The 12,415-nt window shown below is 29.5% G+C and overlaps 1 protein-coding gene across 2 annotated transcripts; it reads left to right on the top strand.

Annotated features, from left to right (window-relative positions):
- Window positions 1-8,791: 8,791 nt before the first annotated feature.
- LOC129287420 (ribonuclease 1-like) lies at window positions 8,792-12,078 on the top strand. 2 transcript variants are annotated; one of them, XM_054923567.1, is made up of 4 exons: window positions 8,792-9,134; window positions 9,249-9,459; window positions 10,224-10,331; window positions 11,899-12,078. In XM_054923567.1, the coding sequence occupies exons 1-4, from the start codon at window positions 8,811-8,813 to the stop codon at window positions 11,958-11,960; spliced, it is 705 nt and encodes a 234-aa protein (XP_054779542.1). In that variant the 5' UTR covers window positions 8,792-8,810; the 3' UTR covers window positions 11,961-12,078. The 2 variants fall into 2 exon arrangements, with proteins under 2 accessions (XP_054779542.1, XP_054779541.1); XM_054923566.1 differs by having other exon boundaries at window positions 10,224-10,476.
- The last annotated feature ends 337 nt before the right edge of the window (window positions 12,079-12,415 follow it).

Genomic DNA, 12,415 nt, shown 5'->3' with positions numbered 1-12,415 from the left:
ACAGATAAATTCTCCTGAAATATGCAAATGACAATGAGGTTTCACGAAATGTGATAATTATTTTCAAGTACATGATAATGCCCTAATTTAAAATTGAAAAAAGAAATGAATGCTTAATTAAAAAATTTGCATAGTGGAACTTATTATTTACTATCCTATTTTAGTCATTGTCAAAAGAAAAATAGTCATTACTTAAATTAAAGTAGTCAATGATATTTATAACACTTGAATTTTCATAATTAAAAAATTTGCAAATTACTTATCACATTTTAATTATTACCAAAAAAAATATAATCATTACTTAAACTAAAATAATCACTGCTATTTACAACATTTTCACACCAAAGATTAAAAGTTTTGTAGACCAAAACTTGTCATTTTACTATCGTGTTTTAGTTATTGCAAGAAACAAAGTAGTCATGGCTTAAATTAAAATAGTTACTGTTATTGACAACACTTAGACTTTCATGATTAAAAAATTTGAATAGAAGTTGTGATTGTCTATCTTGTTTTAGTTATCATCAAAAGAAAAATAATCATTATTTAAATCAAAATAATCATTGCTACTTATAACACTTGGTCATTGATTTTAAATCTATTAATATTTTCTGGGGTCATTAAAAACTAACTAATTATTTATTGAATATTTAAAAAAAATCCTTCATTCCCAAGCCAATACATTCCTCTTCCCTTCATAAATAAATTCTATCTTTCAAATTTATATGTGCAAATGATATGTTTCAATATCATGTCTATGATCATGAGAGTGGTGAATTGAAACTTAATTACATCAATCTTAGACAAATATATCATATAGGCGCTTAACACTTCTAAGTAATGTCTGTCGACTTAAATTTTAGAAGTTTTCTAAATCAAATACTTCCTCCATTCTAAAATTTAATAAATTTTTTAATTAGTGTAGAATTGAGCTATGTGCAACACGCTTTGAAAAATCACACACAATCTAATTTAGAATTCAAACCCAAATTTAGTATAACCTTTAAAACAGAACCCAAATAAAATTGGTCATTCCTGGTGTAGCCTTTATAAATGCAAGACTCTCTACTCTCTGCACCAGATCTTAAACAAGCAATCTGTCAACCAAAACAAATTATAAATAGATATAATGATAATAAAATTTCCAAAAAAATTAAATGACAAATAGATACCACAAAAATGATAATTATTTTTCTAGTCTCTATGGACTTGTCTAGCATTTTTAAATTTTTAGAAAACCTTGTATGATATAGTCAAAATTTGAATATAAAATGATTTAATGAAATCATCCCTTTTCTTTAGGAAAAAAGTGGAGTTATCTTTGTAAAAATTTTCTTTTTATTTTATGATTTTCTTTATTGTATCATTCAAATTTTTTTTTGTGCGTGCAAAAGGGAAAAAAATACTCATGAAATTATTGGCAAAGAGTATTTAGTAGCCTAAAATAAAAAAAAGCAAAAATAATTATAAGGTTACCTAAGTTAGTGCAAAAATGATTAATTTGTTAAATTCCTCAAATATTGACTATTTAGATGATACCTAAATAAACAATGACCCCCTTTTTTTCTGATGTGGACTTAAAAGTGGTAAAAATACTCACAAAGTTGTCGCCTAGAGGTATCAAGTAGTTTAAAGTGAGAAAAAGAGCAAGAATAATACCCATAATATTATTTTAATAGGTGTAATAGTGATCAATATATTAAAATTCACAAAAGAAGTGGTAGTGGGTATAGTAGAAGTAAGACTAAGGAAATGATGGAAGAAGAAAAGGTTGATTGCCCTCCTATATCACCTCCATTGTTAAAACCAGAGCCTTAAGTAGAGACTCATCATCATACGATGATTGATTAGCCTCTGTAGAATTTCACCCAGAGATATTTTATAGTCTACAATAGCCAAAAAATAGTCAACTTTTACTTAAGAATCAACTAAATGATTAATGTTTGATTATATATGTGTGTACTGGTGTTCGGTGTGCATGTGTTGCTGCCATACTATGTCATGATGATAGACATTATAATTTTAATTAAAGTATGGTAAAATATGCACCTTTATAAATATAAATATATTTATTGTGGGCTTTATAATTTTGGCAACAATGAGACATAAAATTTGTTTCACGATGATGGTCACATGACTTCATGAGTATGAAAATAAGTTATATCATATGATTTAAGTGTCATAATTGTAATTGTCTCAATTGGATTTATGTTTCCTAAAGAAAATTATATGGCGTTAAATTTGGGCATTTTATTTGATGAATTTAAAATTATGAGAAATTTTATTTTAATTAGAATGGGAGGAGATTATATGGTGAGATTCTAATTTAATTAGAATTATTGTTGTTAAGGCATGAAAATATTTTTCATGTAATTAAAATATTTGAAAGTGTGGGGACGCCTAATGCATGGAGTTTGTTGCAAAAATGTGTTGTGCCAAAATATTAGTCTGTTTTTATAAATGTCCAGTTGTGGTTTAAAGAAAAATTATGTGGAGGCTTTATGACTTGCATAAATGCCAAAAAAAAAATTTGTGGTTTATCAAGATAGTGGCACAAAAGTTAATCATTTATCTAGTATAGATAAATGAATTTTAAAATAGGCGCATGACCTGTTTAATAATATATCTTGGTAGGAGTATTCATTATTGTAAATAATGATTTGTGTTATGATCCTATGAGATAACTAATTTTTTTTTAAATTATGGAATTGAGAATAATGGATTCACACTGTATAAAATACATGGATGTTTATTGAGTTATAAATTTGTGTGAGAAAGCCCACTAGTGATTATCCACCCTTAGTAGTGATGATATCAAAACATAATGATAAGACTATAGTGAAGTCCAAGCTAATTAATTTGAAACTGGATTGGAGGTTAAATTGTTAGAGATTATCTAAGCAATTATTTTGTTGTGTAAAACTTAATTAGTGTCGATTAATTCTTATGAGGCTGATATGTCATTTAAAAAATGATATATTTTTGTTGCTCAATTTGTGTATGCACAAATTTGTGAGAGTTTATTGCAGTAATAAGTGTTAATCCCATAACATACATTGCATGCAGATTAAGTCTCATAAGAGCATGAGACAAATGAGTATTTGAGGGATATCATAATGGTAGTATCATGTATAATAGATTTCCATTGTATTAAGACAACACAATGATATTAATTGAATTTTATATTCAGATAAAGAAAAATCTATTAGTAGCCAAATAAAATGTTATTTGAGCCAGAGTTTATTACTCTAAAGTTGGCTAATAATGAGGTTAAATAGTTAAGAAACTTCTCAATGAATATTCTATTATAAGCAAAACCGACATAAACCATATCAATGATTTGTAATTACCAAATGGCAACAATCATTGCAAAGAGAATAATGACATAGGTAAATATCGTTTGATATACAATTAAGCATGCTAAAAAAGGGAGTTATCTTAATCGATTATATGAGATTAGATGTAAATCTGATGGATCCGTTAACTAGCCCCTAGAAAAGAATTTTAATTATTTAAATGTCGAGGGAAATGTGACTTAATCCAATTTAAAATTAATGGTGATGGTAACCTAACTTTTGTGATTGGAGATCCCATGAAGAAGGTTCAATAAGTAAGAACAAGTCACTTGTTAATTATGCTAGCATTGAATTTTTTTATCTCTTCCTATGGCCTGAGAAAGTGCTAGAATGCATTGATTGACGGTTGAACGAAAGCTTTTAATGTTTTTCATAGTCTTTATGGATGGTGTATTCATTGCAAATACACTTGATGAAAACACTTATATGAATGTGGAGTGGGGCCGCTTCTATGATATCGTGGCAAAATCTCTAGAGCATTTGTTAAGACTAAGAGGGCATATAGTCGATAACATGCAAAATCGCATTAACAACGGAAATTATGGGGGTATAACCTGATTAATAAGACCTTTAGTACACAACCAAGATCTGTTGGTTCAATAACAAAGTTACACTAACTTTTTTGTATGTTAAGTTTTATTGATTTAAGTTTGGTTTAAGTTGAAAGACACCAAATTCAAGTGATTATCTTTCGTGTGAATAACTCAAATGATAGTGATCCTTTTGACATATGTGGGGGATTGTTGCAATTGTGTCAAAAAGGAAAGTCCCATATTACTCAAATGAATAGAGGCCTTAATACATGTATACTAAGGTATGAACTTGGGCAAGTAAATGGGCTTAGAGGAGAAGTGGGCTCATGCAAATGCAATTACTCACATGTGAGCTAAATGTGGTATCAAACAGACAGGGCATTTTTTTTTTAAGTTTTGAAAACTATTATGTGGAGTTACAAATTATTTGTATAAAATAGTTTTCAAGAAAATTTTCCTTCCTTTTGAAATATGTGAGGGATTGTTGGATATTATAGAATATCTTTAGTATTCAAAAGGAGTTACTATGAATTAAATTAATATTAATTATCATAACCCCCTACTTAAATATATTTATTTAAACTTTTTATTTTTTGTAACCATTTTTTAATTGTTATTAAGGTGATTTTATTGCTTGTCATTATGAGATCTGCCTATAAAAGGCAGCACTTGCCACAGGTTCAGTCAGAGCCTTGGTACTCTCGACCTTTCTCTCCTCTTTTATCATACTAATTCATTGTGCAGTTATCTGAGTATATTCTGTGAATTTCTATTATTTTGTGTCCTTATTTTTAGTAGGAAGAATCTGTTTAATCTTGGGGAGCTACCGTGCGATTAATCGATGTGGCAAAATAGCTATTAAGGATAGTGTCTTTGGGCATGACTCAGGTTATGATTTCACCAGCTATTGCCACCACAATAATCCAAGAACAAGAGTGTAGCTTCACATTGAGTTTCTAAATTGTTTGAAATTAAACTTGCAGAAGTGTGACCATCTCATGTAATCCTGATTAATTTTGACATTAACGCAAGGGTCTGTAACAAAAAATTCATCCAGATTAATTTTGACAATAAGTGTTAGTAATTTGTTCATTCTGATATTATTTATCTGTTACTATTTCACCTTTTTTACATAATGACCAAATTTTCGGTTAAGTTTGTCTTGTCCCAAAAAAGACAAACTTCTCTTTCCTTTTTTCCTTTATGTGTCTGGTATCCTTGACAAACCATCTTTTAAGTACAACAAAGGCCTAAATTAATCCGGATTCGCCGATGGTCAGGCACCTCAAAAGGTGGAAGAGCTGGCCGTAGGACATTTTTCTTCATACCCGAACAGGAAAAAGACAAACTTTTTTAAATTGATGTTGATAAATGATAATTTTATATATTTTTATTCTTTTAATTTAGATTTTTAAATATTTATTTAAGGCTAATTAGTTTAATTAGATATTATTTGATTTTATTAGCTAATATTCAGTTTTGGGATTTTAACTAACTAAATCTTTGATTTTAAAATATAAATAATATCTTTAATATTTTTACACAGGTGCTATTTAATTTTATTTTATTTGTGCAGATTTCTTAAATTTGGAAGATATTGATAGAAAATATTTTGGATAAGAAGAATATGGGCATGCTTGAAGATCAAATCAAGAATCAAATCTTTAAAATTTTGTTTAAATGTATTTTGGGTTATTTAGTGTATTTTTTCAATTAGGGTCACATAGAGTAGTTTTATCATTTTATTTATTAGTTTCTCTTGGCCGTACGGGAATTCGCATGACCCCACACACACACACACATATATATATATAAGGCACGACTATTACGAAAGAAAAAGAGGAGAAGGCATTGGCGACGGGAGCAGATGAAAACTTCAGTGGTTTCTTCTATTCTTATCTCATGTTATTAAATTTTTAATTTTATGGATAGTTAATGTTTTTGGTGTGATCAATCACAAACTATGATCCTAAATTTTAATTAGAGTTTTTGATATTCGAAGAAGATTTTATTTTAACTTTATTTCAATTTGCTCTTCTTCTCGCTACCTCTGAATTTTATGCTTTAATTGCTATTGCTGATTAGAGTAGTTTTATTGTATAATTTTTGGGTTATAAATTTTATCTGAGATTTTACTTGCTATAATCGATTGATATAGCATTGTAAGAGTAATTTGGCCTAGTTTGGGTGATTATCCATGCTTTGTTTCTGGTATGGCTAACATAGAACAGTTGTTAGGTTGTGGGTTAAAAGAGATCTCAATTAATCTATAACTTAATCTCTTGTTTAATTCTTGAATGATAATTTAAGAAATATAAATGAAACCAGAATAATAAAGTTGGATAAAATTAATTTATTTTGTGGACGAGGAAGGTTAAATTTAGGTGATTGGGTTGTGATTGATTGCGCTGCTTATTCTTGGTAATTTTCTTAGTTGAATTTCCTCTATTTATTTATTTCTAATTCAGTTTTTAATTTCATTATAAAACCCCCCCCCATTTTTTAGCTTTTCATAATCATAATTCAAATGGTTACTCTATTGACTCTTAGGGAGACGACCTAGGTTGCGCTTTACTGTAAAATCAAGTTTTTATGAATTTTGGTGCTATTCGACAGTAGTGTCAGATGTTAAAAGAAAAATTTCTAAATTTGAGATATTATTTGAATATATATCAGGAGCTGAGTTTTCCCGAGTTCTCATGCAATTGTAGATTACTAATAGATTGCTTGGAAACTTTGATCAGAGACTAGCATAAAATTAAGTTAACCATTTTCTTAATCACTGAGTAATACTTCAAAATGGTCATTTCTTTTAACATGAAATTTGCAATAATAACTATAGCTGCATTGGTTCATCAGTTTTTAAATGCTTAGCTGTTTGATCCACTTAATTATTAAAATTGGCTAATTAAAATCATAACTCATACCACTCTAATTCTTGATATAAGATGAAGTTTGAAAACCTTTTTCATCTTAAATATAAGCCGAGTTTAGAACAATTAATGCTTTATTTCCAATTTTACCTCTTACTTCCATTAAAAAATTAAGGTATTTTTAACTAAATTTCATACCCCAATAAAGTAGTTACTTACTTTCAAACTAATCTTATCTTTTCATATTTACCCTTATTAACACCCTATAATAAATATAAAGTCATTATCAATGAGGGCATCTTTGAAAAAAAGGCAATGATTACACCTCAAAAAACTAAAAATTCCTTATATTTTTTAACATTCAATTCCTCAAAAAATATCTTACATTTTTAAATGGAGGGAGTATATATTATTGTTCTTTAAATTCTTAAACAACAATTAGATTTGTAGTTATTTATTATAAAGAAGGATAAAATTAAAAAGTTATTTTTTTTTACAATTTTAATATTATAATTAATATTTCTTAATAAGCTTGTGTAACATTCACCAAGTCTGATAACAAATTAATAACACCAAAATATGCTGACTGAAGATTCTCAAGCGTTATTACCTTAATTTCTCAGTCACATTCTCACACGTACATATAATAGACAAATATTCACTAAAAATGATCATTGACATAAGAGTACCATATAGCTGAGAAATTAAGAAGAAAGGAAAAGGACATCACAGTGCAAAAAAAGAAGAATGCTCAGGGAGACGAAGAAGGAAAAACAGAAGGCAAGGCCGCAAGGGACACAAAATTTTTCTCCACCTTCCACCGATGCTTTACCCCTTCATATACCCAATTCCTTTTCATTAAGCCCATTTCTTATGAGCCCAAATGTAGTCATTGGTCCATTAGTTAACAACTCATAATCCAGTCCAAGTACTTCTTAGGCCAGTTCGTTACAGCTTGATGTTTAATTCGACTCCAATTCACCATAAATATTTTTCCGTATGCATTGAATGCTTCAACTAGAAGTAGATGTGATAAGCATGTATCTCAACTAACTAATCTGACAGTCTTTTATTAACCATGGGCATGATGTAACACTGCTCACGTCATGTTTCATTGATATTTTTCCACCATCGATCATGTCATGAACAGAGTTCTCTCCATATTTATATTTATTTTTCAAAAGTGTGAACATATGAACTCTAATCGTGATTCATAAATGAAGCTACGTACAATGATCTCAAGAACAATAGTGTTGCTTCACTTGAGTTTCTATGGGAATGCAGGAAAATTCAGACATTGATATTCACACTACCAAGCAAAATTGTAGGCACTTGCAGAAGTGTGAACACCTCATGTAATCCAGATTACTTTTAACACAATGATCTGTACCAAAAACATCTTAATTTGTCACTGTCAACTATATTTAATTCACTTATCAGCCCCACGATATTGAATTGTTTTCTGTATGTTGAATAGAGCTAAAATTTGCATCTTGATTTTCGTTTAAGAAAACAAAATATGAGACCTCGTCTAGTTATTTTAGTGGTAATACCACATTTCCTTAGGTGTGAGATCTAGGATTTAAATCTTACATTATCATGCATGATGTAAATGTGTATGCATGTATGTGTGTATGTATATATATGTATGTATGTATGTATGTATAGGAATGCATGTCTCCCTTTTTATTAAAAAAAAAGAAGAAGAACTAGGTTTAGAGGCAAAATAGAAAGAAGAAAACAATATTGAAAATTTACATGTTGAATTTGATTCAACACGTGATGTTAGAGGGGTGGCTATAAACTAATATTATATTTTTATATTTGTTCTTATTTAATATGATGTTTTACTAGAGTTAGTAAATAGAGATTATAGTCTTGGTTGTCATAAATTATATTTCCAAGTGGTTGGTTGGCGACTTCAACGTTGATCGGCTATGTTCAGAGGAGTATTAATTTCCACATGATGTTGAAGATGGCTATAAAACCATGGCTGGCTAGCAAGCACGAGTAGTCCCGCCAGAAAGTGCAACGCAACACAATCAATAAACATGAGGATCTCATCAAAACAAGTGTTGGTGTTTACTGTTCCTCTAACACTGGTTTGGTTTTGTTTGAATTACTTCAATTACAAGACCACCCAAAAAAATACAAACCAGTTTAGTGCCGTCCAATTCAAACCAGGATTCGCTTATTTTTTGTTGGCCTTGCAATGGCCAAAGACTTTCTGCAAAACTCAGCCAAAGGGAAAACGCCCTTGCAATCCAAACCCCCCAACCCACCAAGATTTCACCATTCATGGACTCTGGCCTCAGTTCAATTCTAGGAAAGCTCCTGCAAATTGTCAACCCCCGCCGGATATGACTCCTGACGATGTAATTAAAATTATCTTTTTTTCTCTCTTTATTTCTTGTTTGTTTAATGTCCGATTGGTGTGTGTGTGTGTGTGGAGAGAGAGAAAGAGAGATAATGCGTGTGTATGAATGCAGCTTCGTAAGTTCAAGGAAGATCTGCTTGCCTACTGGCCAGATTTACATTATGCAAACGATTTTGACAAAAGCGTGAAATTCTGGCGAAACGAGTGGAAGAAGCATGGAACCTGTTCTTCAAACAAGTTCCCAACACAACAGTATCTCAAAATAACTATTGATCTCGCAAAAAACTATGCTCAATCAATCCTGTCCAAAATGAGAGCAGCAGGTAATTCGTTAAGGGAAAATCCATGTCTTCAATTTAATTTAGTTGTTAAATCACTAATGGGTTAAACCCATTTTTCCCCTGATTTTTTTTTTTTGAAGAATATTAGGCATCCTGTACTAAGGGTGGGACAATATTCCTCATAAATAAGTTTTTTAAGAGTAAAATTGCTTTTTCATTAAAAACCTACCATCTTTTTCATTATTTATTAATGTGAAATAGTTGTGGGATCCATGTACACGCACAATAACAAGGCATTTTGACCCATTTACTACCATTTCAATGCTAAAATCAGGCCCGATTCTAGCCACTTCCCTTTCAGCTCCTTTGGCTCATGTGAAGTGGTCAAAATATTTTATTGTTACTATGTGTGAGTTTCACAACTATTCCATATCAATAAATAACATAAAAGATGATGGGTCTATATATAATGGAAGGGCAATTTTTCTCTTAAAAAAAATTATTTAAGGAGGATATTACCTCAACTTTCAGTACAGAGTTCCTAAAAAAAAATTGGGAGAAAAAAGGTATTCAATGATTACTGATAGTATTGATATATGCGTGTGTATATAAGTAAGCTTGACACCACATTTTAATCTTAAAGTCACAAAAACATGTTCATGATTATTTCTGTCAATCGTGTCCCTCATCTTTGTCTCAATTTTATCTGTTAAGAATTCCCACATCAACTCTTGTACGAATTCCAATAGCATTGATTGACATCGAGATCAATTATATTAATTTCTGGTTCAATTAATTTGTTTTAGGTATCAATCCAGATGCAGCTACTCCACACGATGAAACAAACATACTGAGCGCTGTTAAGGATGCCACAGGACATAAAGCAAAGCTAAGCTTTAAATCTGATGCCACAGGTCAAAGTCTTCTTCAAGAGATTCGTCTGTGTGTCAAAAACGATGGAGTTACACTCTTTGATTGCAACACTGCTTCTTTATTTGCTGATAATCTTTAACCTTCACGACGTCGTTTTCTCATCACACACTTTTCATCACACATCGCGTAAGTTCAAAGATTTTTATTTTCTTTTGCTTTGTTTACTGTCTTTTGTTTTTCCCCCAATTATATTCAGTGTTCCAATTTCCACATTCATAAGTATTACAAGGTTATTTATGAATATAACCTGTGGGATGAGTTCGAGACTTTTGGGATCCCTGCTTAATTAATTATTAGTTTACCCGCCCAAGTGGCTTCTGAATTAAATATAACTTCATTTTTACGATAAAAGTTACTCCTCTAGAATTATTTATTGGACAGAGAGAAATTAGTTATTTTGGTCCCATTTTTATAGGGCGTATCAATGATTATTGTATCTATCCTTATCTTTTTGCCCCAATTAAATGTTGAAAATATTATTAAATGATTATTAAATGTTAGAGTATTTTGCTTTATAGTATATAAATTTAATAGGGATAAAGTCAAAAACTTTTTAAATTTGTAGACATAGTTAATTAGGTTTAAGGTTTTTCTTAGTTCTGATGAAAATACTGAAAATGATTATAAATAGGACCAGATAGAATAATTATAACATAGTATTTGAATAGATGGACTTGGATTTAAATTTTAGATAATTATTCTAAAGTCAGGAGCTTATATATCTTACATAATTTTTGTGAAATTATGTTTCTGACCTTCTGCAAAAGAATGGAAAGAAAGTAACGAGCCAGTGACTATTTTAAATGGGAAAATGAATATTTCAATCAGGCGATTGATTATAAATTGAGCAATAAATGACAACCAACTTTTTGGAATTTTTTTAATCAGTCAAGTGGAACGGTCTGTAGGTCATTGACTACTTTAGATGAAAAAAAAAATGATTATTTCAAATGGGTAAAAGACTAAAATTGAGTAGAAAATGATAACCAACTAACTTTCTATTATTTTGCTGAGAGTCAGAAACATGATTTAAAAAAAAAAATTGTCAGTGGAAAGTCTCCAGGGACTTGTTCAAAGTAATTATTCCATTAACTTCATGGTAATCTTTTGTCATTTAACTATTTAATTTTGGTGGGATTTATTTGTTATTCTTATATTTAAAATCTTATTTGATGGAATGATGCATTTTGCAAGTGAGAATCGTTATTTTGTAAATAAAATGTTTGTCAAATATATCATTATTTGGAAATAATTTTTATTTACAAATTAGTGAATCTTTCTTGCAAACTCATGCTTTGAGAGTTGCTAATAAAGTTATATGAGAATAACAATTTTTTTAAAAAAAAATTAGCAAATTTCACTTGTAAATTTTTTGTTTTAATCCTTATAATCATGAAAAGATATATAGTAGAAATTTTTTACACCAATTCACTAAAGAATTTTTAGTCCTTTTGATTTCCAATTTTTTTGTTCGTTATTTTATTTTAATTAAATCTTTTGATTTTTTAATCTCATTTCCCATTATAATTGTTTTTTCCTTTTTCACAGGGAGGACGTTGCAAGGCTCTTTTTTGTTAGCAAGGTCATATGGACAGTTGCATCGAACTTAACCCCCTGTCTCTTTAATTAGTGTCTGATTCCTCAAATAAGATATATTCTTCTAGTTTTGTTTATAGGAGAAGGAGAAAAAAACTTATTTTTGATTCTATTTATAAGAGTATTTTACTATTTTTTTATGTTCACCTTACCTTTTTACTATTATTAAATGTTAAAAAAATTTATTAAAAATAATTTTTTTATCCTTATTAGGGAGTAGAGGTAAAATTTATTAAATTTTAAGACATAATTGAAAAAATAATTTTTTAAAATTTTAATGTTTCATTGGTTTTGGTAAAACATGAGGGAAGTAACTTGTAAATAGGACAAAATGGAGTATCTGTTACCTTTGGTTCTTATTACAAGGATCTATTAACTATTTTACTTAAATTAAAAAATGGGGTTCTAGTCAAAATTTAAAAATGGGGTTAAATGGCAAATTGATCCCTAAATTATAGTCCAATAGCTA

This window comes from Prosopis cineraria, unplaced genomic scaffold (genome assembly GCF_029017545.1).
Source record: "Prosopis cineraria cultivar Desert tree isolate PC_DT_omini unplaced genomic scaffold, ASM2901754v1 PC12, whole genome shotgun sequence".
In the NCBI taxonomy this organism is placed as follows: Eukaryota; Viridiplantae; Streptophyta; class Magnoliopsida; order Fabales; family Fabaceae; genus Prosopis; species Prosopis cineraria.
Note: the sequence above shows the minus strand (reverse complement) of the source record. Positions and strands in the feature narration are given on the sequence as shown.